Here is a 27,388-nt window from a genome sequence, read left to right as displayed (position 1 = left end):
TAACGAGAACCGACGAAGAGTGATCAGAGGAGTTGGAAGTAGAGCATCAGAAAGATGAAGAGGGACGGAGACGGACTCGCGCTGGAGCAGCTTTCTTGAGTCATGGCCATGGGACTCGCAGGTTGTAGGTGCCCGCAAGGAGAGTGTGTGTGTTTGTGTGTGTGTGTAGGGGCGTGTGTGAGCCCAGATTGCTTTTGTGTCTGTGTGCTTACATCAAGTGTGCGTTTGAGAATGTGCTTCTAAATCATCTCTAAATCTGAACATCCACGTGTACATACATGTTTTGATGGTGCTTATGTGTGTTTGTGTGCTGACGTGTGTGTGTCAGAGTGAGGACTCATACTGCAACAGTTCATACAGCAGGGGTCCATCGCGGTAGCGGATGCCCACAGCGGCCGGCGTTATGTACTGCAGGATGTTTATAGTCCTCCGCAGGCGCCTGTCTACATAGTGGGCATCCCACGCTGGGTAACGCTTTCTGGGCATGTCGATCTTTATCAGCGGGCCCTCTGGCTTGGAGGTGATGGGCGCTGACCTCACCTGGAAGACGGGGAGACACGTCTCGGCCACATCCTCTTCCGTCTCTGACTTGGTCATGTGGGCTGGTGTGGGCGGGGCGGTTGGCGGGGCTGACGGGGGGAGGGGGAGTCCCCAGAGGAGCTGGGCGCAGCAGGACGAGGCAGGGCTTGGCTGCATGTGGGCGGTGGCAGGGTGCAGGAAGCCGTAGTACAACAGCATGACAAGGACGCCGCCGGCGAACGTCAGGTACACACCGCACAGTGCTGGGACAGCATAGGAGTCTGTCAACACTGGGTCCCTGTAGGCGTACCTACAGGAGGGGACACAGGGTTCATTTCATGTAAGTGTGCCTGCATGTGCACTTATGTGTGTGTGCACAATTTCTCCGTCTAACTCACCACAGCCCGGTGAGGATGGTGTTCTCGGCCAACACGACGATGTAGTACGCCACCATTCTGTACCGTGTCCGGCCCTCCTGCACATTGAACCAGCAGAAGATATAGACGATGCCTACCACCATGTTGAAGAGCACCTCCTCCCACTTGGACATACAAAAGTCTGTGCCTCCGTGAACCACCCAGAAGGCCATGGCGCACCAGTGGATCACTACAAAGATACCGAAGTAGATGTGGAAGAGGGAGGCGAAGAGGGCGAGCGAGAGGACGCGGGACGAGATGGTGAAGAGGCGCCAGAAGAGGTGCAGCAGCGCCCCGCGGTAGCTCATGCTGCGCTGGTCGTCACGAGAATCTCGCAGCAGTTTGTGGTAGGAGGCCAGAACCCAGGCGAGAGACAAGAGGGAGCCCAGGGACGAGATGCCTACAGAGAGTCAGCGGAGGGTTACAGAAGGCGAAAAGAGAACAGAGGTGGATGATGATGTTATTATTATGGGGGTGATTTGTGTAATATTGTTCACACATCCTTAGATAAGCAGTGGTGTGTGAGACAACGGAAACATTTGGTAATGACGCTTAACAGTACAGTGTGAGCCTGAAATATACAGGAAAGCTATTTTTAATGACTCAGCTGCTGAGTGCATCCACCCCCTGTACTAGTCACATATTTGCATTAACGTCCCAAAACTCCAGAGTGATAGAGATGAATAATATCAGTGGGTGGCCACTTAGATGATACATTTTTGAGATGAATAAGGAAGAGGAGGCTGATTGGACTATAGCTATAACACCTATGATTGTGCCTTCTTTCTAGCACTACCTAAACACTGTGAAAATCCAAACGCAGCACCATCTGCAGCCACAAATTACTGAGCAGGATGTGTGCAAATGCCTAATTACTGTTTTCGCAGCTGTTGATTTGTATGTGCTTTGTGGGCTACATGAAGACATGGTGTTATGTTTGTAGATGTGGCAGGAAGTCTACGTTGTTCACGTAGATGGACGTTTCTCCCGCTTGTCAGACACCTTGCGCGGTAGTCTGAAGGACAAAAGTCAGTCCATCCAGCGTGACCTGTGCTCAACCTACACTGCAGCGTCTCGGCTCGGTTCTCCTGGATCATGATGCACAGCTGCAGGACCAGCTGAGGTGCAGACTCCAGGAAAGTCTCCAGCAGCCGCAGCATGTTGACGTCTGCGTACTCGAACATCATGGCCCAGTACCAGCGTCTCTGGTGCTCCTTCTGCCGACGTGACATGATGCCCAGATACAGCGTCCTGATGTACCTACAGGGGTCAGGGGTAAAAGCACTAATTAATAATAATAAAGATTTTTACAGCCTTATTGTTTTTCATCCTCCGTGCCATTGTTCATGTATTTTCTGCGTGCATGTCTTTTACCTGCTTGTAACATTTCTTTTAAGAAGTTGGCTGATACGAATATCATCAATAATCATTGCTAAAATACTAGTTTGATGATCTGACTTGGTTAACTTCACTTGGATAACTCATACACTCATCTTCAACCGCTTATCTGGGATCGGGTCTGGGGGCAGCAGCTCCAGCAGGGGACCCCAAACTTCCCTTTCCCGGGCCACATTAACCAGCTCTAACTGGGGAATCTCTAATCTCTCCACCTAGTCCTGGGTCTTCCCCGAGGCCTCCTCCCAGCTGGACGTGCCTGGAACACCACCCTAGGGAGGCGCCCAGGGGGCATCCTTACTAGATGCCCAAATCACCTCAACTGGCTCCTTTCAACGCAATGGAGCAGAGGCTCTACTCCGAGTTCCTCATGGATGGCTGAACTTCTCACCCTCTCTCTAAGGGAGACTCCAGCCACCCTCCTGAGAAAACCCATTTCGGCCGCTTGTACCCGCGACCTCCTTCTTTTGGTCATGACCCAGCTTTTATGACCACAGGTGAGGGTAGGAACGAAGATTGACCGGTAGATCGAGAGCGTTGCCTTCCTGCTCAGCTCTCTTTTCATCACAACGGTGCGGTAGAGCAACGGCAACGCCACTCTAATTCTCGGATTCTCCGGCCAAACTCACGCTCCATCGTCCCCTCACTCGTGAACAAGATCCCGAGGTACTTGGACTCCTCCACCTGGGGCAAGGACTCAGATTTAGAGGTGCTGACCCTCATCCCAGCCCTTTCACACTCTGCTGTGAACCAGTGTAGTGAGTGCTGAAGGTCACTGACCGACGATGCCATCAGGACCACGTCAAAAAGCAGAGACGAGATCCTCAGCCCACCGAACTGCAACCCCTCCCCACCACGACTACGACTCGATATCCTGTCCATGGCATTTGGTGACAAAGCGCAGCCCTTGCGGAGGCCAACCCCCACCAGGAGCAATCTGACTTACTGCAGAGGATCCGGACACAGCTCTCGCTTTGAGTGTACAGAGATTGGATGGCCAACAGAAGTGACCCCCTCACCCCATACTCCCGCAGCACCTCCCACAGTATCTCCCAGGGGACCCGGTCACATGCCTTTTCAAGATCCACAAAGGACATGCAGACCGGATGGGCATGCTCCCAGGCCCCCTCCAGGATCCTGAATAACAGCCATGCAAATTAAATATTAGCTTAAGATTAATCTATGGATATAAAATGAATTGGCTTCAATCAGCTACTATTTTGATAATCAATCGTTTTAGTTATTTTTTCAAACAAAAATGCAATTTTTTTGCTTTTCTTCCTTATATAAGATATACTGTATAAGATATCTTTTGGATTATGTGACCGCTAGAAATGATGGTGCCATTTTCACTGTTTTCAGGGGGAAAAAAATCAACAAATGAATCTATGATAATGATGATGATACACAAACATGACATATCATGTGACAACAGGATAAAAAGCTATGACCTACCGCCCTATTAAACTTGTACTATAAATATTGCTAGGTTTTTTCATGGTCTAATCGTTAATTGAACAAAGAGCCATGACAAAATTCCGATCCATACATACTGAGTGGATTTGATGTTGGAAACGACAGTACATGTGGGTGGGATGTAGGCAGTGATTTCAATTAAAAAGCCCAAGGGCACTCACAGAATGTGTGTGGATCTATGCAAATCACCTCTGGATGCATTACTACTGTGCGTGAATTGGTGTCGTCGCGTGTGTGCATGTGCTCCTACATTATGCATGACTCTGAATGTACGGATATTACAGCCATCTGGTTTGAAACATACGAGCCTAATTCACAGCACATAAATAATGCACCGTCGGCAGGAAAATGCCTACATGTGCATGCCCACTGCTCATATGTTCGACAGGTCCACATCAGTCTGGCTTAATGGAGATGGTTGGCGTGTGCAGGCCCGTGTGCTGTCAATCATGGGAGCGCTTCTGGATAATTTTCCATCTACTGGCGCTGTGAGGAAAGTCCTCTGGACTATGGATAACCTACAATGCGCGTTGTGTATCTCATTCTGGCTGGTGGAGACAAGTGCTTGTCCAATGCCTACAGGATAAACCCTGAGACTCACATGATCCTGCGCTCTCAGAAGAACTCCTTAGAACTTGGAACACCTGGGTAGACACCTGCCACAGATAGTCCTCTCCTACTGCAACATTTCAGATCACATGGACCACCCATGGGGCTGCTATCTTAAGGAATGCCTCGCAAGCATATTGAGTTGCCAATCTGTGGCGAGTGGCAGCATTCACCTTGCTTTGCTGAATGCAAGGTCAAGGGTGATTCTTTAAAGGGCAGCATTCAATGCCCAGGTCAGAGATTTGCACAGCGGTGACTGGGGTTTGATAAAGAATAGTGGTTTGGACGAACAGGTCTACCCCCTTTGTCTGGACTCCTATTGCTGAGATCCAGGAGCTCACTGGCTTGGATACCTGGGTATACTGTGTGTCCTTTCAAGGAAAGCCCTGCCAGAGATCTGACACAGGGAACAACTCTAACTGACCTAGCAAAGCCAAAAGATTGACTTACAGGACAACTCACCTTCGGCACTTTGGAGGAGCATTGGAGGCTTAAATTTGCTAACTAAAATCTGCCTTCCGAGTGCCTTTTTGAACCTGGGCGATTACAGAAGAGGTGCTTAGCGCGACCGCAACTGAGGGCGAAGGCATACTCAATTCCAAAATACTGGGTTTAGTTTTTTTCAATGTCGGATATCTTGACCCTATCACACCAAATCACCTTCCTGATGGGGCGGCCTAGCAGCACTTTGCCCCTCATTGTCTACCCCAGCAATGCCAGACCTTAACTGATAACGTCTGGTCCAGCTTTAAAAATATTACCCATCAAGTCTGCAACCTCATCAAAAGAACCTTGCCGTAGGCACGGTGGGGATGTTGGCCGAACTGCCCGGAGCTCTCTGGCCTGTTTGACACATCGCCACTGTCTTCCCTTGTTCAGATGTTAATGTCAGTACTGTAGAAGTCAAGATTAAAGACAAAGTCTATACACAACCAGTTGCCAAGTTGGCTGTGTTTCTTAGTTTCCAGACGCAAGCGCTCCCTCTTAGACATCCTTAACCGGTGGCTTTTCTATTGAGCACATGTAACTCATATATGGAGGGTGGCTCACATCATGTCGGGCTTAATGCGGAGCCCGGGCACGCAAAGGCACATAGGTAACCAGCTCCTGGCTAATTAACAATCTGAGGAGAAGAACGTTTCTGCTGTGTGAAACCACCTTTTCCCTCTCATACCTGGCATGTGGCACTCCACTATGAATGGTCTGATGACCCAATAAGTTTTAAACATCTGGAAAACGAAGTGTTAACAGAGTTTTCACTGCATTGTTAACGTGTTTCCAGATAATACACATGCCCGGTGCCTACTCTGGATCTTCTCGGCTCTCTCTATGCTTTTGAATTGCCACTAAAGAGTGAAAGTTATCCATCCTGACTTCTTCTATTTTGAATGGCACTCCGGGGTAAGGTCCACACCATTGTGACCTTATCCTTTTTTTAATCTTATATTTTGTTTTTGTAACAAACCATTTCACGGAAAAAATGGGTTATGTAACTTCAAAATAAGATAGAAACAACAAAATGCTGTTTGTCCTTGACTCGAGAACAATGAAGGATAAATAACCAGCATCATTTGTTTGGCTGTTTGAAAATCTGTGAACAGGAAGTCCTTGTATTTACGTTCAGGTTAAAGATTGAGGCTTCACTGTGCAGCGTGGTTGGCGACCCTGGCAGCTACTTAATTCCTTAACACGGTTTGAAATGGTGGTGGTTTCAAACCGTATGTTCCGAATACAGTAGATCTTCAACCACTGCACCCTACCCCCACCACTCTCACTTCTCCTTTTCCCACTCTCTCTTCGTTCTCTTTTCTTCTCCCCTCCCCCCGTTTACCCACAGTATATGTGCAACCTTTCCTCCCTCCTCCTTCTCCTTCCCCACCCCTCCTTCTCTCCACAGACTCTCCATCTCTAAGCGATCTGTCTCAATCAGGCCGTACCATTTCCTCAGCTACAAACATCCCCACTCCCTTCCGTTCTTCTTCTTCTTCTTCTCTCCTGGTGGAAGAGGCTATTCTGCAGGCTGGGGGGGGGGGTTACTGGGTGGGGTGCATGGAGGTAGAGGAGGGATGTGTGTGTCTGTGTGTACGTGTGAGAGGGTTGGTTTAACCCTACAACCACAGAGAGGCAGAAGCAGAGAAGCTGAGTAGCACAGCAGGATGTAAACACACACACACACACACACACACACACACTGACACACTCATTACTCTACTCTCCCTACCGCCCGCCCTGAGGCAAGTGGACACCATTAAGGAGTCTTCTTGGAGAGAGGGATGGGGAAGTACGCGAAATAAGAAGCAAGGAAAGTGGCCTACAGTTGCAATAGAAAGACATGTATGTGTATAAGAGCAAAATGATTCATGTGTTTTTCTGTTTTTTTTCCCCCACCGGTGCTTTTAGCACTACAATTAGCACCTACTCCAACTCTCTCTCTCTCTCTCTGTGTGTGTGTGTGTGTGTGTGTGTGTGTGTGTGTGTGTGTGTGTGTGTATGTATGTGTGTGTGTGAGTGTGTGTGAGAGAGTGAGAAAGGGAGATGTATTGCCAGAAGCGTAGATACTTTTCCTCTTTGTACTCTCCATGCATGCTGACACTCATGGGATGGGCCGTGACACCGTTTTTACCACTGGTCACACACACACACACACACACACACACACACACACACACACACACACACACACACACACACACACACACACACACACACACACACTGACGCACGAATGAGCACCTACGCAAACGTATGCCTAGACACACATTCACACGAAGACTTACGTGAAGGACCCCAGCTCTGGCGCTGTCCACGGTGCTGAAAGCGTGTTCAGCACCATGGACAGCGTTTCAGCCAGCCCCTAAAAACACACTGTGGATGTGAGTCAGTTGTAGCAGCTGGTGTCAGTGACTTTCCCTTTTCAGCCACAAATGCTGCTCTTTTCAGCTGAAGATTGTAACCTACAGTGTGAGCAGCATTCACTTTTTATACGGTGACCCAAAAAAGAAAAGAAACTCAAAGAAGTAACACTCTTGTGAAAGTGGGATCGCTGTGTAGCTGCCTGCCTTCCTCACTGTCGCTCTGAATATCTGTCTGTCATTCCCAGATAGTAACTGACATGCTGGGGAGGCCTTTCCCTGTCTTCCTCTTTCTTCCTCTCCTGCCTGTCAGTCCGAAGCAAGCTTTGCTTTCTGCTAGCTACATCAAGTAGACACGCCACTCTACCCATTAGCAACATTAGGTGTGTGTGTGTGTGTGTGAGAGAGAGAGAGAGAGAGAGAGAGAGAGAGAGAGAAAGAGAGAGAGATTAAAGGGGAGGGAGAGTAGTGACAGGTTAGGATCAGGTGTGTGCTGTTGTTGTGTGTGCCCCCCACCCCCTACCTCCACACTTGTCCCAGCTGGAGGATGTGTATGGTGGCCTGCCACAGCCAGATGGTGGCCAGCTGCAGGCGGTCCCTGCCGGGATACAGGCACCCCAGAGCCACCGCGCCCCGCTTGGTCAGCCCCTCCACCTCCCCGAGCCCCCCGCCGGTGTAGTCCTGCACGAACCAGCGGAAACTCAGAATCTGGACCAGCACAGACGGCACCAACACGAAGAAGAGCGTCAGGCCGAACCAGAGGTAGTCCTGCCTCTGATAGTAGTCCATCGCCAGACACAAGTCCGTGCCAACGTCCCAGAAGAAGACGAGGAGGGCGAGGATGATCCAGAGGCAGTCCAGCCACAGCTGCTCCCGGGGCGGGCAGTGAGTCTCCCGGATGCCGACCCCTCCGGCAGGCTGGCCCCCGCCGAGCAGAGAGCCGAGGCAGGCTGAGCGGCAACCCCAGTAGCACGCGGAGGTGCGGCAGCACTGACAGATGTGGATCGCGGCAGAGTCCAGCGGCTCCTCCCCGTCAACATCGTACAGCTGGGCGAAACCGCCACCGCCGCCGCCGCCGCCGCCGCACCCGACCCCGGCTTTGCCGCCGTCCGACTGCGCGGCCATGTTCCCCTTCCCGCCCTCCTGCGAAATACACGATAACCGCACCGTTGTGCTTGCTTGTGGGGCGCGGATCCCACGTCACTTCCCAGATACCTGCTGTCCCCTTCCCTCTCTCGCCGCGGCGACTGCTGTGACTCTTTCCCGCCTGGGGCGCGAGGAGCCATCAGAGCCAGCGGCCGCGCGACGGCGGCTCCACTTCTCCCTCGTCCAGTCGAGACACCGCCACCGGGCGCTCTCGAGCAGCAGTGAAATCCGTTCCCGTACTAGTCCAGCAGCCCTGCATCATCCCGTCCTGCGCGCGCGGTCATCTAGGGCAACCGGAGGCTATGACGTAATGCATCTCCCGCTGTTCTCAAGACGTGTGTTTGAGTGTGTGAGTGAGTGTGTGAGTGAGTATGTGTGTGTGTGTATGTGTGTTTGTAGGTGCGCACCGGACACCAGACTATCCCCTCAAACTACGACTCGTGCAATAACCATCCTGTTCAGTCAACCGGAGAACCCCCGACTCCCGCCTCTCATCCCGCCCGCACTCAGGCTGCAGGTACCCGGCCTCCGCTGCAGCCTCTATCCGCTCCGCTCCTTTCCGCAGCTCCAGCCCTCTGCAGCTCCAGCTTCCCCACTCTTCAGTCTCTCTCTCACACTCTCACTCCGCCCTCTACCGGACAAGAACCTCAACCCCCAATTCACATCTGCACGCGGGCTTGCGCACGTGCCCGCGCATTATAATATAATGGTCTTGCAATAGCTGTAGCTATAGGAACAGGGTGACTGTTATTCAATGAAATCAACTAGAGATAGATGGAGAGATTTCCACTGTGGGACAATTATCTCTCCATCCGTCATCATCCTCTCCTCCATCCAACCCCTCTCTCAATATTCTCCTCCATCCTTTGCTTTCTCTGCACTTCCCACCTCTTCCATTCTCCCTCACACTCTCCATCCATCCCTCCATCATTCCCTCCAGGGCTGACTGCCCTGTGGCTCTGCCAGCCTAATCAGCCGTAACATATGTGTGTGTGTGATCCCTGCTAGGCGAGCAGGGAGATAGAAAAGACGAGGGTTTAGGAATGTGAGAAACTAGAATGGACACCATGTACACGTGTGTGTGTGCGTGTGTGTGTGTGTGTGTGACTGTGTAGGAACTGAGAGAGCTGGATAGCTGAGAGTCCACGGATAGAGAAGAAGGATGGAGTGAGGATTTAGAGGAGGGATGTGAGAGACATAGAGAGAGGAGTTCAGGCTGAAGCTGTTCCACAGGATGAAAAGATTGACAGGAAGAATGTAAGAGAGAGAGGGTGGCTGGAAGATTTAGGGAAGAAAGGGTGTGTCAGAGACAGAAGAGGGGAACAGGGATGGAGCCACAAACAGAAAGATGACTTTGGGAGTCAGGGAAGGAAATAAGGGCATGAATGAAAATCAAAAGACGAAGGGGTGGATTTAAAAGTTTGAAGGAAGGAAGCCTTTAGGGGGAATAAAGAAGGGATTTTTGTATGGAAGAGGGGTGGGAGAGAAGAATGTAGAGAACGAGAGTGAAAGACATAAGAAGCATTTTTTTTATTATAGTAATATATTTTAAAAAAGGGCGTTCTGTACTCTTCTACAGTATGATTTCCTCTTTTAAAAATATAGTTAGGAATATCATTAAATTGGAGGCTACGTGCACGCACAGACGACATCACAAACACGTGCATGCTCACCCGCCCTCTCACAAGCGTGCTCAAACAAACACACACAAGCTTCATTTATTTTTTCCAAGCACACACACACACACACACACACACAAATATGCAAGCGTGCACCCCATATCTTCAGGTCACACGCACTTTCTCCTCGTTCTCAGAAGCACGTTTCTACGCAAGCACTTGCACTTTCTCTCTCTCTCTCTCTCTCTCTCTTTCTCTCTGTCCACTGGAGATTAGCCTCTCTGTTGTCATGACAACTGTAGCTGTGCGGCTGAAGGACAGGGAGAGTGAGTCGATGGTTGCATCTGTGCGTGTGTATGTTTGTGTGTGAGCAAGAGACGGTCAGAGTGAGTGGCATCAACGCTGGAGTTATTCAGCTACACCTCCCCCCCCCTGACACTTAGACTTTATGCTCATCACAAAATCTTTCAAACATGCAGATACATTTGACCTGAGCACCTGCAGAGGCACGTGTCAGCAGCAAACTGGGTAGATGTTTGGCGCTATTGTCCATAACTGACTTCAGCTTTATATGAATTAAAAGAACGAAAGCCTTAAGGTTGCACATTGTGTCACGTTTACACTCGCAGGAAAAACGCGTAATTTCAAACTAATTGAAACATTTCTCCTGTGTTGCAATTATTAGGCTCGGTATGCCACGAAAAGCTCTTTCTAAACAGTATTGGACGGAAAAACTTGTGAAATTATGTGACTAATGTGTGAAAAACCAAACCTCTTTTTGTGAATCATTGCAGCTGCAGTCTCTCCACTATACAAAATTATATCCGGATGAATTAGTCAAATGCCGGAGGACTCAAGATCAAATGCTTCCTACGTGCTGATGATTTGGTCGTGCTATTCAAGAACAAAAGTAGGCAGCAACAGCAGCAGCTCCTGGATCAGCAATAAACCTGAAAAGGCCGAAACAATAATCTTGTCCTGACGCGATTACAATCAGGAAGACACAAAATGAGAGTTTCAAACTGGCTGTGAATGACTGAGGACAAAGCCAGATAAGAACACCACACACGTGCGGAGATGTGCAGCAAGGGCTTTGTGAAAAGTTCTGAGTTTCAGTTTATTAACAAACCCAACTGGTTCCTATACCAGTCTTTCAATAATGAGACACAACTTAGCGGACGAGCACTTACAATGGAAAAAATGTTGTGAAAATACAACCAAAAGACAAGGTTATCTTGGAGCTTTATTTGGCTCTGGGTGGAGAGCCCTCAGTTGAAGCTAATGTGAGCACAGCAGAGAGGACAGCTGCGGAGGACACAGATTATTTCCAACCCCTAAATAGATTCTGACTGTGGTGGAAAATGTACTCAGATCCAGGAGTAATCTAGTCTTTATGTTCTTTATTATTTTGGAGATTGCAAATATAGAGCTGCCTGTTTATCCTTCTCCATGCTTCCTTAATCCCAAAAAGTAGTATCAGCTAATTGTAAGGCCCCGCACCAGTGGTGGTCTCAGGCTGACTGAGGGGCAGGGGCCAAAAAAATAAAAAGGGCACCAGCTGCGTACATTTGGTAGCGTGGCATCGTCAGTTTTGGTTGTGTTATCAATGATGCAGACCAAAATGCCTCCGGACGGATGTGATTGACTTCCCCTGGATCTGTCCCACCAGAAATCTGTGTGAATGGAAGAGGGGCCAGACTTTGCGCCAGAGCAAATGTAACATGAGATTGGCATGTTTGTCTGGTTTCCAGGCTATGCGGTTGGGCATCAGCAAACATATTGTTTTTGTCATGAACGGTGCGGGGAATAACTCCAGGTAGCAGGACCCAAATTCAGACAAGGACACTGAGTAAGATTTCAACAGATATTTAATGAACAAAAACGAGAAACAAACTAAAACCAGAGAGCGGGAGAACAGGTACAGGGTCCAGGTGGAGACAAGGGGGAAACCAAACGCGGGAACCAGAAGAGATAACATGAACGGGTGGAGGAAAACAGGAACTCGGGTACCTATAACAAAATAAACAAAGAAAGGATTAACAACACAAAGCAACACGTATAGAAACACAATCATCTGGAGTAGGTAGCCAACTAAGAGAGAGACACGAACAACGAAATAGCAATAAAGGTCTGGCGCCGGACGTGAGTCACATCCTGCTATTTACCCAGGTGTTAATGAGGAGATGAGCCACAGCTGGGCGGAACCACGCCTACCTGCTCCAACAGACAAACACACAGGGAAAGACACATGCAGGGAGAAACAGACAGAGGGAGACAAACTCACACAAAAGGAAGAGGGAAGAGACTGACAGGACCCGAATCCTGACAGTTTTCTAGCATGTAGGGCAGCCGATATGGCACTGCACCAAAATTTTTCCACTCAAAGAAGGGCACTTCACTAGGGTTTCGCCATTTGAATGCGCTCTCAGACAGCACTTAATCACGTTTTCTCCACTTGAAGGGCACCCTACAGCAGATGGCACTTTGTTGCGTTTTCTCCAATAAAATGGAACGATAGAGTGCACTTGTCGCATTTCTCCACTTGAAGGGCACCCTAGAGGTAACTTCATTGTGTTTTCTTCACTGGAAGAGCACCATACATGGCTTTTTTTTCATGTCCTATTTATCTCCCATAGGGGCACTTTGCATTGGTTTTTTTTCTCTGAACATGGGGGTATACATATGTGAATGTTTACCAAAAACTTAGGGAAGCTAGCGCACTGAAGCGATAAGGATCTTATCATACAGGCATGTCATGTCATTCCATGATCCTTTTATTCAGGTCACAGAGGCAGTTTTGAAACTCTTTCAACAGAGATTGATGTGTTGCCATTTAAATGCATTAGCAGTGTAAGAAATCTACTTCCATGCTGTTGTGGCCTTCCTGAATAAGATGAGAGAAGATTCAGAGATATTAGCGACCTTTAATGCGGTTGACTGTTTCAAACGGGTTGGTTTGGAGTTGGCTTCATGGCAGTGTCAGACAGAGGATTACTGCAGAGCTGAAAACAGTCTGTAACTATGAAAGTGTTTCCCCCTCTGTACCCTGAATTAACCACTTTCTGTTCCAGGGTTTTATGACAGATTATGAGAGGAACCACTCAAGTGTTGATGACTTTCTTACTCCTTTGGGGAGCGATTTGTCAAGAATTAGAAATAATACTGAGACTTAGGCAGGATGGTAAGGAGGTCCTGCGGCTTGCTCTAAATCCAAGGACCTTTCATGGTTTGGTGCCAAGGTCAATGTGCAGTGCAGCAGCAGACTCGAGTGAGTCGAGACTCAACGAACACAAGGGTCTACTCAGGTCAGGTCGAATTCTTTATTTATGAAGCGCTATGAACACAGGTAGAAGCGGCTGCTTTTCAAAGGCATCTAAACCCAGTTATTGAGAGGAAAAAGAAACAAACTGTCTTAAAATTGCGGGAAAAAAACAACAAATTTAGGCATGAGGATGGCATCCAATCGACTTTACACTCTACACTGAACTCCCTTGGGTCCTCAGCAATACACCTGCCAAGTGTGAAATCAATTGGATGAACGTTTCTTGAGATATGCCAAGGGCAGTCATACATGCATACGAACAAGAGTCCTTCCTTTACAGTTGGATGAGGCTGCTACAGCAAACCAGACATCATATCTACACATGTACACCAAATGTGGTTGCAGTAGCACAAAGCATTCAGGAGGTATGATATGTCGTTTAATATAAGCCCTGCCTACAGCATTTGAACAAACTTTGAGGGGCCAGCTAAAAAATGGGAAATCAGTCAACATGCAAATGGTCAGGGCTTATATCGATAGATTTGTCAAGACCAGGGAACTGAAACCCGCAGCTCTCGGGCCTCATGCGGCTCTTCGTTCCCTTATCAGTGGCTCCCTGTAGCTTAGCCAAAAAATAACATGGAAGTAAATGATGTGTTTTTTGCACAGTGGGCAAAGGGAGCACCTGTTCTCTTGGAGTTTAAGGTTATTTTTAAAAAATATTATGGGAAACTAAAATATGCGCCACATGCTACGGCTATCGCTCAGCACCTTTCCCTGCTAATCTTGCATTTCTGACATCTTCCCTGTATGCTTGATATGTGTTGAGAAATTAGCGAAAAACAACTTTTTTTTATAACAGGTAATAATAATCATAACAGTAATAGGAACGAAATGTCAACAGTTTTCTTTATTTTTGTTCTATAATCTCATAAATGCAACAAGCTGTAGTTTTTTTTGTATATATCATATAACTATATATACAACTTTATAAGCTGTGACATCGAATATGTTTTGCGGCTCCAGACAAATTTTACTTGGTGAAGAGGCGGCAAAGTGGCTCTTTTGATGGTAAAGGTTGCAGACCCCTGGTCTAGACCCATAGAATCCAGAAAAAAAGGTTGTCTGTGAGACGTACAGGCTAAAACGCATCATTCATTCAACATCTGGCCAAATTGCACCAAATTTGACCATGCACACTCCATTGGGTCCCCGGCAATACACCTGCGAAGAGTGAAGTAGATCAGATGAACAGTTCGTGAGATATGCGAATTACAGGCACACAGGCACAGATTCCTGGCTTTATAGTTAGATGCGACCTTTAAGCAGCTTGTTAGATTTCTGCAATAGTCAAAATAGGGTCAATAATTCTGAATGTACCGCAAGGCTGTTTTTGTGCTCTAAAGGCCTCTACCTCTTCATCATCTGTCTCTGATTGACCAATGAACTCTGAGTTCCCATGGCTGAAAATGGATTTGCTCTCGGGTTAAATGCCTGAAATAAGGTCCCTGCCAGTTTAATTTAGTCTCATAACTACTGACATTGGCTGACCATTAACTTTAAAGCCAACAAACTACGGAGGAGGTTTATCCTAGCTCTGACTTATCACTCAACCCTACGCACAGCTCTGGTGTTGGACTGACTCAGAGAGGTTAAAACCTGTACTTCAGATGTCTGATATATCGTTAATGAGTAGTGCACACGCGTCACTCTTAAGAGAATCAAAGTGTACTCTTCATGAAATTCATTTTGCATAAATAGAAAAAAGGCCACATGAGTTATTTATGTATAAAGCGTGAGGAGAAATAATATGAGTCCATTCTTTGCGGATGGAACATGAATAATGTCCTCACTGCTGTGTCACCGACAGCAATTAGTCAGCAGTTATGACAGACAGTAGTGGGAGTTTGGACGAGGGAGGCATACTGCAGCAAACAGTTTGACTCTGAAAGCGATGAAACGTATTAGACTCCACAATCTGCTGGGGTGTAAATATTTCCACACTGCTGAGAATCACTGGGATCTTTTGTACACTGTAGGGCAGAAAAGCATGTTTGAGAATGATGGAGCAACATGTTATTTATTGTGAGGCCAACACTCTCAGAGCCGAGGAGGATTTTTTCCCCCCAAATCTGTTGCATGCCGAGTTTGATCTCTGTGTTCCAACTGTTTTGGGTAATTTTTGAGTGACTGTAGCTTATGTATTTCCCATAAAGAGTTGCAAGAGTGACCCCTACTATCAATCCACACATATTCTGGACATGTGTGCTGGTGTGCGACTGAGAAATCCGTACTTCCTTTTCCTCCTCGGTCTCAAAGGTCCTCAAGTGAACTTTGTCACTACAGATAGAGCAAAGCACTTTGTGCATTTCATTTTAAATCCCTTTGACAAAAAGGAAACGGGCGACGCAGTAGGACATTTCTTGAGACAAACTGTTTTTGGCAGAAAAGGACAGACTCGTGCAGGATGGCGGGGTCAGGCTGGACTTGCAGTGTCTCTGCTATGCACGAATGGGAGGTAAAATATAGGAATAGCTCGACTTTGTTGTCATCCACTTTCTTGCTCAAGAGTAAGATGAGAAGATTAATACCATTTTCATGTATGGTAAATGTAGCTGGAGCTAGCAGCCAGTTAGCTTAGCATCAAGATATAAAAACAGGGTGAGATATCTAGCCTGGCTCTGTCCAGAGGTTAAAAAACTATTTGACATGTTATATCAACTAAACTGTAAAACCGGGAAGCCAGCTGTCTTCATGCTAAGTTAACTGTCTACTGGCTGGAGGTAAATACATATGAAGCTATAACTGGGAACTGGTTACCTTAGATAGCATAAAGACTGGAGGAAGGCTAATAGTTTCATTAGTTTCTAGTATGTATGCAAAGCTAGGCTAACTAACTTGGCTAGCTTTTCTGACTCTAGCTTCACATTTAGTGTAAGACTTGAGAGTGAAACTAGTTAGCTTAGATAGCATAAAGACTGGAAGAGGCTAGCAGTTCCATTAGTTTCTAGTCTTTATGCTAAGCTAAGCTAACTAACTTTGCTAGCTTTGCTGCCTCTAGCTTCAAATTTAGCGTAAGACTTGAGAGTGAAACTAGTTAGCTTAGATAGCATAAAGACTGGAGACAGGCTAGCAGTTTTATTAGGTTCTGGTCTTTATGCTAAGCTAAGCTAACCAGAGGCCGGGGCCTAACTATGTTCCCCGGGTCCTATGTTCCCTGCTTTGTATGTGACTGGGGAACATAGGGATGACCCCCCCAAAGGCTGCCTCTAGCTTCAAATTTAGCTAAGACATGAGAGTGGTGCTGGTTAGCTTAGCTAGCAGAAAGACTTGAGTCTGGCTAGCTGATTCATCATTTCAGTGTTTGAATGAATGCAGCAAAGATTGTTTAATTATTACTAATATTGATATTTGATGTTTCTCAGTCCCCAGATTTTGAGCCGTCACTTCCGGTCTCTGAGAAGTCCAACCCCCTGACGCGTGACATTGACCGGGCTTCTGCCAGCTGTATTACGAGGATGTTACAGGCCTGTGACGCCCAGATGTTTCAGGAAGAGACAGGAGTCACCTACCAGGTACAAAAACAATGAATAACATTTTATCATTTGAACTTTATTTGGAAAGTTATTTTTTAAGGAAACTATTACTTGAATGTCATTTTTAGGTGCTTTTGAGTGAACAAGTGGTTACAACATTGATGGAGGTTGCTAAGAAGGTGGAGCTCATTCTCAAGGTATCTTCTCTCTCTCTCTCTCTCTGTCTGTATTTCTGTTCGTCAGTCAGACGTGTTGTTAAAGCCTGTCTTCTAATTCTGTAACAGGATCCTCGGGACAGTCTCGTTGTACTGAGTGGTTGTGGGACTTCTGGTCGTCTGGCTTTCTTCATCACGGTAAAAGCTGAGCTTAAATGTGATTTGGCCTCCTGCACGCCACGAATAAGGAAGCAGACAATTAGATTGTTTCAGTAAATGTTCAAGAATGGAAAGTGATATCGTAAAGCACCACAGAACAAGTCAGACCATGCCACTATAACTAGGTTAATGCCACTTAATGAAATCATCTGATCAAATCTCACTTGTTCTATTGGAAGAATGACTTCTTTGTTGTATTGTGCTTGTGTGGGCTGTTAGTCAACTTTCAACAGAGCCCTGTGGGAGGTGAACAAGAGTTCAGTTTATTCATACATCATTGCAGGAGGAGACAGGTATGTTGTGTAATTGAACAAGATGACCCTGAAAATACATAACCAGCAGTAACTGTATACATTGTGAAATGCTGTATTTGCATCAACATGTTCATAAGTGCTTTTTGTCTTAGCTGCTTTTCTCCGAGAGCCTCAGAGTCCTGTTCTGTTTTTCCAACCTGATAATAATGTCTGAGGGAAGTTAACCTACTGCTTCTCTATTTGAGAATATTGATTCAAGCATATTTCATTTGAGACTATGTAAATTCCGAGAGAGGAAATAGCACACTTACAAATGAAAAGTTACATTCCTAGGAAGTAAAACTCACTGAGCTGACCAATGTTTGGTCAAGTAAGAAAGCAAGCCGCAGATGAAAAGGAAAAATCCTAAGCAATAAAACAAATTCAGCTTTAGCTTATGGTGGCTAATGTACGCCCACAAACCTGCTGTTTAAAAGTGCTCTACTCAAAATTGGGTCGGAATTGCTTCCACACGGCTCTCACACCAGTACGGGAAAGACCCACTGCTTCTGCGTGCTATACGGCTGTTAAGTCATGATGTAACACCCTTTCAAAATATGACTTCCGGGTCCAAGCCTCGTATTTCTACAACGCAGCAATTTTCCCCGTTGTTTGAACATATCTGAGTTTTAAAAAGACAAGGTATTTGTCATTTTACCTCTTTCTTATCGATCGGTGATCGTAGTTGTTAACATGTTCGGCCGCTGTGTCTGTTTTGTGGCAACGGAGCGTTTGGACCCGGAAATCGTATTCTGAAAGGGTGTTACGTCAGACTTAGAGCCGGGTACGGGGAGCAAGGGTGTGTTTTATTGCTTATGAATTCAACTTTTCCTTTGTAAAAGAAATAATTTGTTATTTATCCTTCTAAAGGTAACATATCTCTGTCTTTCTCTCACTTTCCTCAGAGCTTTGCTATCCTCCCAGGAAGCTCCCGAAGACGACCCGAGACTGGGCATGCTCAGTCTGGAGAAGGTCAGGAACATGGGGCTGGTGTTGGTGTATGTGTGTGTGTGTTTGTGTGTGTAAATGTGGTAGTTTTGCTTCTCAAACACTGCATGTTTTTGCCGCCCTGCAGCTCTGCGAGGGAAAGAAGCACGTCTTGTTCATCGGTATTTCCTGTGGACTATCTGTAAGTCACTCTGAATGGCCAGAATCACAATTCTATGATTCAGGATATTGCAGACTTAAGCCTTTTGAAATGTAGAGTTTCTTCTAGTCAGACAAATGAGTTATACGGTAAGGATGTCCTCTTACCTTTTCTTAGCTTAACTTAAGCTCGTTTGTGTGCGTCTTGCTGTGTAGGCTCCATTTGTGGCAGGTCAGCTGGACCTCTGCCTGCAGCACCCTGAGGTCTACACTCCGGTGCTGGTTGGCTTCAATCCTACACATCAGGCCAGGTGTGTGAGCCCACTCTTATTCTATTCATATTATGTCATGAAAAGGTCAGTCAACTCTGGATAATGCTGTATGAAATGCAGACTTTAAGTTCATTCTTTAACATCCAAAATAACAATGTGTTAGGGACGAGCCCATTCCGGGCTGCACGTTCACTTTTCGCAGCGTGGTGCAAAGGATGCAGGAACTCGCCCAAAGTCAAAAGGCCTTCCTCATCAACCCTGCAGTTGGGGTAAGAACATCTACTTACGTACACATACGCAAGAGAGCAGCGTGTCTATACTTTGGCCGGTGACTCAGTGTGTGAATGTGTTCAGCCAGAGGCCATCAGTGGCTCTTCCAGGATGAAGGGAGGCAGTGCCACTAAGATTCTCCTGGAGGTGGTCCTGTCTGCTGCTCACGCTGCCACCTTCACAAACACACCCATCACTTACAAGTAAGCTCAATGGTCTCAGAGCGCACTCACACTGTCCATCCGTATTGTGTCCAAGCACGTTTCACGTCTAAAGTCTAGTTCGTTTGACCGGTGTGAGTGCAACCGTACCGTGGCTAGGAGCGGTTAGTTGTCGGCCACGGCCCGTTTGGGAGAGGTGGGCTTTTGTAAAGCAGTTTTGTATGAGCACGAGTGTGCGCACATGGACGAGCAAGAGTGTGCGCACGTGTACAAGCACGAGCACGAGGTCTACGGCGGTTTAGACGTCATTTTATAGTCGCCTGTTGGGACATAGAAAAAAGAAGGAGGGACCATGCGCGGACATTTAAAACAAATGGCGGCGAAAGGTTCACGTTGGTGTGATGCGGAGGTGGAGTGTTTACTGCAGATTTGGTCGATGAAAAGATTCAAAAACAGTCGACAAAACGCACAAAAACTCTGAGGTCTACGGAAAGATTTGTAAACAAAGCGACGCATCGCGATGACGTCAATCAATGCGTGTGACGTGTTACGGCGTGATGACGTATAGACAGGCAAGAAGCATTTGCCGAGGCCCAGGTAGTGTGAGTACAAACGGGCCTGGACCGAGGGGGGAGAGGGAGGGGGGGCAAGTACCTTAAAGCCCGGACACGGTACGGACAGACAGTGTGAGCGTGCCCTCAGGCTTTGTCGGCACCTACATTAATATGCTGGTATACTTGATGTACTTATTCACACATCTTGAACAGTAGGCTGATTCGACTCTAAACAGGCAGCTTCCTAAGTGCTTCTCTGTGTTGACAACCATCAGCACGCAGCCTGAAACACCCACATGGAGCCTCCTGGACATGTTTTTCACATCGGTAGTTAAGAGTGCACTTTCTGCTGCTCACATTCTTGGGTGCATATATGCTATAAGTGACAATGTTCATAGATAGGAAGGCACATGCAGCTGCATCTATATTGCTCCGCAGGGGATTTCCATGAGTCCACGATCGAAGCATGGCGTCGGGTCAAGACTACAGCACAATGCTAGACCATGTAACATTTTCAAACTCACACACCATGTTTGAAAGTGTCCCTCTTTTTCTTTTTCTTTGTTTTTTGAAAGCAATTCTTACCGTTCTAGCAACTTTTCTTTTGTAATCTTAAAATGCTCCTAATAAGCGTAGAATGTAAATGAAATCCACCAGGTAGGGTTTGGATATTAATCCATTTTAAATCGAAATCAGATTCATTTGTTTGGACAATGTTAAACAATGAATATCTATTTTTCCTTTAACTTGGGTAAAAACAGAGGTCTACTGCTCCCTCTCTGCTCCCGTCCCCTTTGCCCCATCCCACATATTTATGTTTTACAAATGAAGTCTGGTAAAACTGTGAAAGTTTGGCACTTTATTCCTTGTTGGGAAAAAAGCATATTTGTTCTCTCATTTAAATAAAAAACATTTAAAATAGTTATTTTCTCTTTAGTTGTAAGAAAAGATCTATTAAAAATCGGATCTGGTCTAAAAGAATTTGGGATTTTACCTTCAGGTCATATCACCCGGCTCTACCACCAGGTGTCGAAACTCATCAATATTCAATTCCCACATGTTTCTGATCAAAGTCTGACCATTCATTTTAATCGGTCCGAATGAAATGATTTGCGGAGCTTCCTGCCTGTCACCCGTCACTCCGTTTCACTTTCTCACCGCACGCATCGGGGGAGGAGGGAGCATCAGAGGTCAGGCGCGGGGAAAGGGTGGGGCTTTGGAGGGAGGCGGAGTTGTTTATTTAAAAAAATGTTTTACTAAGTGCTGTGCGACCTGCCAGAAAGGTAGGAATTGCTTTAAAGGTCCCATATTAAGCTTATTTTCTGGTTGTATTTTGTGGTAGCTTACATTGTTCATTGCGTTCCTATTGTGTTTTCCTGGCCTCACAAGATTGTTGCAGAAAAGATATTCTGTGATTATATAATTACTTTCTACTGGATCGTACATGGTGTGGACACCACCCTTAATTGGGGGAAAACTCTAATTTTTAAATTTTTTATTTTATCTAACAAGAACGTAACATATACACATTTGAATACAGCAGAAATCTCTAAAGTTGGCTCCTTGCGTGTCTCTTTCCAACAGAAGCATTCTGCAGCACGTGAGAGCCTACGAGCAAACTCTGGATATCACGTACGCTCACACAGAGGGGATAAGTGCTCTGTTGGAGGCAGCTGGACAGAGGTGGAACATCCTATTTTACAGCTTTTTAGCGTGACCTTGAATTCTATTTACCAAGGCAAACCGCATGTCTCTGATTCAGGGCAGCATCCTGGCTCTTCCATCAAACATTTCACACACGAAAAATGTCAAAATGACCAAAAACACTGAATGTCATTTGTTGCATGTTGGAAATGCCTGTGAATCTCTCCACAATTAGGGCTTTTTCTCATGGTGGATTAGCTGTTCCTAAAGCTTCCAGTGCGAGAGAAAACTCTGATCTACAACACTGGCAGTCCACCCGGATGCAATATGAGCATTTCCTCGCATTCAACAGGCAATATTTTACAAATCTAAAATGTGTGAGGTTCTACTGTTTGAGGGTTTGGAGTCTTCTCCTCTGTGTTTCAGTTTGCAGCGTGGTGGGCGCGTGTGTTACCTGGGCTGGGGCTCCTTGGCTACGCTGGGCCTCATTGACGCCAGCGAGTGTATCCCCACGTTCGGAGCAGGTGAGACGAGTGTGATGCGTTCATTAGCAGCAAAATACCAGGATTTCATTTGCTCCTGAATCAACACTTTTTCTGGGTGACTAAACCGTGCAAGATCACGCTTAAAGGTGTGAATACACTAAAAAAAACCTTTGCATAATGATTAGGGATGCATTTTACGGTTGCATGATATACCATATATCCTTTGTGTGTGTGTGTGTGTGTGTGTGCGTGTGTGCGTGTGTGTTTGTGTGTGAGAGACTATAAAGATGTTCAGGGCTTCATCAGCGGAGGATACAGGGAACTGAACAACAACGAGGGTCCACTGGTATGTGAAGGGAAACAATGAAATAACATCTGTCTAAACAAAAGAGGACAATTAGATTTAATTAACAAGTAATTATTGCAAAGATGGAACAATGCGTTTGACACAATACACAACTGCACCGCCTTTAATGATGAAAACCCTCCATTGTACATTTAGTATGAATTACCGTAGTGCTGTCATTACTAGCTGACTCCAAACACGGGGATTTCTGCTCTGGCTCATCTTTGGGTTTTAATCAAGTCTGAGAAATCCTTACAAAGTATTTAAACGTGTGAAATCCAGTAAAATCCAATGATTATTAAATCCAGCTCTTATTCTGCCCGCTGTAATGACACATGTCTCTTCTGTGTCTGACTTGTAGATTAACCCAGAGCAGGATTAGTATGAAATACATCCTGAAGCAGGTGCTTTATGATGCCCAGTAAGGCTCGTCTGTTCTCACCTAATCTGCTTTAGGCTTTTATTCTACTGCTGGGCCGTCTTCTTACAGTCAAGGGCCACTATTTGAATTTGCATGTACAATTAATATCCACTTTTATAGAAAAAGAAAAAATTTTTTTTTAATATGACTGAAACCTAAGAATGAGACCAATACGACATGGATTGCATACTGCTTCTGTTGAAATATTACAGTATGCAAACACTGAGCACTATGTTGGCCTAAATATCCCACAATGCAAAGTGTTAGTAACGACAGACTGAAGGGCAGCGACCAAGACAGCTCTGTGACATCAGTAACTCTTCAAGGTACATTTGTAAATGTTAAAAACTGAACTGCAACCGTTCAACCAGTTGCTCTTTATGATATGATTAAGTCTTGGAGTTCAGTTCATATGCACCACTTCCTGTGACTCCCTTGTGCACGTCTCATCTCATCTTCATCTCATCTTCATCCTCTTATCCGGGGTCGGGTCCCAGGGGCAGCAGCTTTAACAGGGGACCCCAAACTTCCCTTTCCCAGGCCACATTAACCAGCTCTAACTGGGGGATCCCGAGGCGTTCCCAGGCCAGTGTGGAGATCTAATCTCTCCACCTGGTCCTGGGTCTTCCCATAGGCCTCCTCCCAGCTGGACGTGCCTGGAACACCTCCCTAGGGAGGCGCCCAGGGGGCATCCTTACTAGATGCCCGAGCCACCTCAACTTGTGCACGTGCACTATTTAAATTCAGCACAGGAATGGCGGACACCACCACTGACAATGCATACTAAGTTATAAAGTTAACAAATCATGCCAGCCTTGAATACGATCATGAATTGTGTTTTATATGATGAAAGGGTTCTGACTTTAAAGCCCTGTTAAACTTTTATTCTTGATCAAATGAAATGCTCATGACTGAAGAAGCAACAATCGAAGGGAAAGTTCGTATTTTAACGCAGCAAATAACAACTACTACACAAAACCTACTGTCCCTGTCTAAAATAAATGTGTTTTACTTCCTCCAGGGGCCTGACTTTTGCATAGCACATGAAGACTTCTTGCATCTTGTTCTGCCCTCTCTGGATGACCGGGACGTCGTTCTTCTTATCTACACTCACTCTGGTGAGACTTTTCTCTTTCCTCTTTGTGTTGTGGCCAAATCAACACGCGTGTCTTGACGGCTTGTCTCCACAGACGATGTCAGTGAAGTGGCGAAGTTGGCGCGCACAGTGAGAGAGAAGATGTCCAACCTCCACGCTGTCTATCATCGGGTTGATGGAGACACTGCAGCTACTGTGCAACAGGTATCAGTCTGTCTGTCTGTCTGTCCATCCAACTATCTATCTACCTATGTATCTATGTATCTATGTATCTATCTATCTATCTATCTATCTATCTATCTATCTATCTATCTATCTATCTATCTATCTATCTATCTATCTATCTATCTATCTATCTATCTATCCATTTATCCATCTATCCATCTATCCATCTATCCATCTATCCATCCATCCATCCATCCATCCATCCATCCATCTATCCATCTATCCATCTATCCATCTATCTATCTATCTATCTAATGAAGCGTGTATTGTGTTTTGCAGGATGACATCAATAAGCTGTGTATATCCTCACTAAAAATCACTTGGCCATCACCTGCTTCGGGGCTCTTGCTACGCATGGTACAGCACACACACACACAACACACACACTCACACACACATAAGGACACACACATTGATTCAGTGGCTCATTGGAGCATGATAAATAACTGTTTTCCCTCATTTTCTCTCTTTTTCTTTGGCTCCCACCCTTCAACAGAGCACTTCGCAGAGCAGTAAAACTAATTTAGTCATTATTGATTTTCAGTTTTTCCTATTCCCCGTGTTCCATAGGTCTTATTTTCGATGATTTTTTTTTTTTAATGTTTGCATTGTTTCCCTTCGGTCTGGCTTATGTAAATGCATGGAAAAGAAAATCAATTCCGCCTCTCTCTCAGCAGTGGGAGCTGTCCACTAAGCTGCTGCTGAACGCAGTGAGCACTGGAGCTCACGTCTTGAAGGGGAAGATTTACCAGAACCACATGATCGACGTGCAGGTCACCAACAGCAAACTCTACCGCAGAGCCACACGTTTACTCCAGGTATACAAAGGTACACCATTAATGGGAGATAAACAGGATAGGTCCCATATTATGAAAGTTGAAGCATTTCAATCTGTCCTTGTGTACTGAATTACTACATGAGCCCAGGTTTTGTCAGTTTGTGGTAATGATGACACCCAGCTTTATATTGTTCTCTCATGGTGTATTTTCCTGTATAAAATAAAAAGTCTCTTGTTGATATTGTACTCTGTGGTGCAAGCAGTCAGTCCATTTACACTGAAAGGTGTTGGAGCTAAATCAACGCTGTCTCCTTTCAGAAGCTGTCCGGTTGTCCTGAGTCCCAATGTGAGGAATCTCTCCTGAAGGCCGTCTACGGAGTGGACAAGCTGACAGCGGACATTACATCATCGGACATCAGCACGCACACACGCACTGCCAGACACAGGACCAAGGTGAGGAGGCAGTAAGGTGCATAATACTGGAGGGATGTATGGATGGTGGCAGGCTGTTTTATATTTTCTGTGCATGTGCGTGTGTGCGTGTGTGTGTGTGTGTGTGTATGTGTATGTAGGTGGTCCCTCTGGCTTTGGTCTGTTTACTGACTGGTTGCTCTCTCATGGAAGCCGAGACTCATTTGAAGCAGCAGCCGGTCGTAAGGAAGGCTGTGGAGGCGTGCCTGTCATAACTGACATGGCATGGTCGTCACTGTCAACTCCCTTCACACATACTCCGTGTTCAATAATCAATCTTCTCCAGAGAGGTCGTAGATCAGCTGATTTCTACTATATAAAGTGCAATTATGACAGCTGAGGTAAAGGTCACCATTTATTGGTTCTCGCTTTGATTACGAGCAAATATTCATTATAAGCCCTGGAAGCCTTAAATGCAACACCATGTTATAACACTAAGGGGCAGACTTGACACCTCAACACAAGCATAATAACCTGCAAATGTACTTTCATTTATACTCTTCTTAGACCAGAAATACATTTAGTTATTTCAAATGTGTACGTACAAGATGTGAGAATATAATGTGTGCTATACAATTAGGAAATATAGTAATATAAATGAAATGTCATGCATCTATGTGTTCTCCTGGTGTTTTACATAAAAAACAGACATTAATACAGTATACTGCATAAGTGAAGTGCACTAAAAACTCTCTAAAATTGATTCTGGATTGATTTTTATTGTTTCACTGACATTTTCACCCTGTGTGCTGTAACAGTTTTCTGCAGGTATACAGGCCATATTGGTCCATGTGATGTAAGTCAACCTCAATCCCCTCTGTGGCTCAACACACACAGTTACTGGATTAGTGTGACGTGTGTGTATCTTGAGAGCAGTTGAGCAGCTTTGGAAGCCTTTGGGTGAAGAGCCAAATGCAGTAGGGAACAGCACAGAGCAGAGGCAGCCCAGGAAGGTAACGCGTGCAACAGATCGGGATCAGAAAGCATAAGAACATCGTCATTAGTGTTTACACAATACAAGGACCGCCTGCACTAGGTGAACCAGTGAATTCACTTTTGAACATGAGCTCAAAACAGTGTACAAAGCTCACCAATATACATTACCGGAAAACTAGCATAAGAGATTTGTTAAGAGAGAAAGTAGTTCCACATTAAGAGGAACCGAAGTCTTTCTGAAACCAGAGTTTAGAATCAAACCAAAGGGAAGATGCATCTCAATTCAAGGTGTCAGTCTGTGGAACGATCTAAATAGTGAAATTAAAACTTCTCAATCCCTTTTTATTTTCAAGAAACAAGTAAAATGCGATTATTAGAAACATATGATGATGCTATTTAGCAGAAAAGGTGAATTTTTGTTTGTATTGGTTCTGCAAAGTTGACACATGTAAGCGCACCAAATTGGATTTTTTTCTTGTCATTATTTGTGAAATGCTGACAAGGGGCAGACATTATACGTTTATCTTATTTCTGCTCCCTTTCGTTTCTTTTCTAAAGAATGAAATAAAAGCAAAAATGAATGAAAATGAACATGAGCTTAAAACAAAGCAAAAACACAAGAAAAAACATGAGAACAGCCTTCCTGTGTATTTATTCTTTATTTATATCAACATCAGTACATTCATTTATTCAACTGCTCTCGGTAAATGATGTTCACTTGGTGATATCACAGACTGATGGATAGCCAAACAGACCAATAACAGCATAGGCACGCACACACACATCCCTTGGATTTCATCAAACTAGGCAATAAGAGATACATATTTTGCCTCATTCACGCTGTCCTGAATACACACACACACACACACATACAGTATGCACACAAACAAAATGTGTCCGCTCTAAGCCTGGAGCCCAGCTCACTCAGCTCGGGTTAAACAAGAGAAAATACTCCTCAGGGGTTTTAAAAAATGTATTTTCCAGCATTTTAAAGAGCAGCTTTGATTCGTCCCAGCTTCCTTTTACCCAGTCTCTGATTTCGCTGTAGAGCCGCTAACACAGAGAGGGGATGTCAACAAAAACCACTTAACCGTGATCCCCCACCTCTCGTATAACCATGGATACAGTAAGGCATCAGTAACACGC

At 45.7% G+C, this 27,388-nt stretch overlaps 2 protein-coding genes across 2 annotated transcripts; one reads left to right on the top strand and one right to left on the bottom strand.

Moving 5' to 3' along the window:
* Positions 1-324: 324 nt before the first annotated feature.
* On the bottom strand, positions 325-8,392 carry xkr6a (XK, Kell blood group complex subunit-related family, member 6a; the record flags this gene model as incomplete). Its single annotated transcript, XM_083937651.1, has 4 exons — positions 325-829; positions 918-1,335; positions 1,999-2,195; positions 7,791-8,392. The coding sequence occupies 4 exons, from the start codon at positions 8,390-8,392 to the stop codon at positions 325-327; spliced, it is 1,722 nt and encodes a 573-aa protein (XP_083793777.1).
* A 7,369-nt stretch (positions 8,393-15,761) lies between these two features.
* Positions 15,762-25,521, top strand: gckr (glucokinase (hexokinase 4) regulator; the record flags this gene model as incomplete). The annotated part of the gene is made up of 19 exons (XM_083938295.1): positions 15,762-15,812; positions 16,720-16,869; positions 16,959-17,027; positions 17,115-17,183; positions 17,424-17,497; positions 18,403-18,469; positions 18,573-18,626; positions 18,800-18,894; positions 19,019-19,124; positions 19,210-19,328; positions 21,425-21,523; positions 21,911-22,008; positions 22,248-22,315; positions 23,758-23,854; positions 23,927-24,036; positions 24,337-24,414; positions 24,732-24,875; positions 25,154-25,288; positions 25,408-25,521. The coding sequence occupies 19 exons, from the start codon at positions 15,762-15,764 to the stop codon at positions 25,519-25,521; spliced, it is 1,797 nt and encodes a 598-aa protein (XP_083794421.1).
* Between the last annotated feature and the right edge of the window lie 1,867 nt (positions 25,522-27,388).

Source organism: Echiichthys vipera (genome assembly GCF_963691815.1).
Source record: "Echiichthys vipera genome assembly, chromosome: 23".
Lineage (NCBI taxonomy): Eukaryota > Metazoa > Chordata > Actinopteri > Perciformes > Trachinidae > Echiichthys > Echiichthys vipera.
This window is presented reverse-complemented; position numbering and strand designations above follow the sequence as displayed.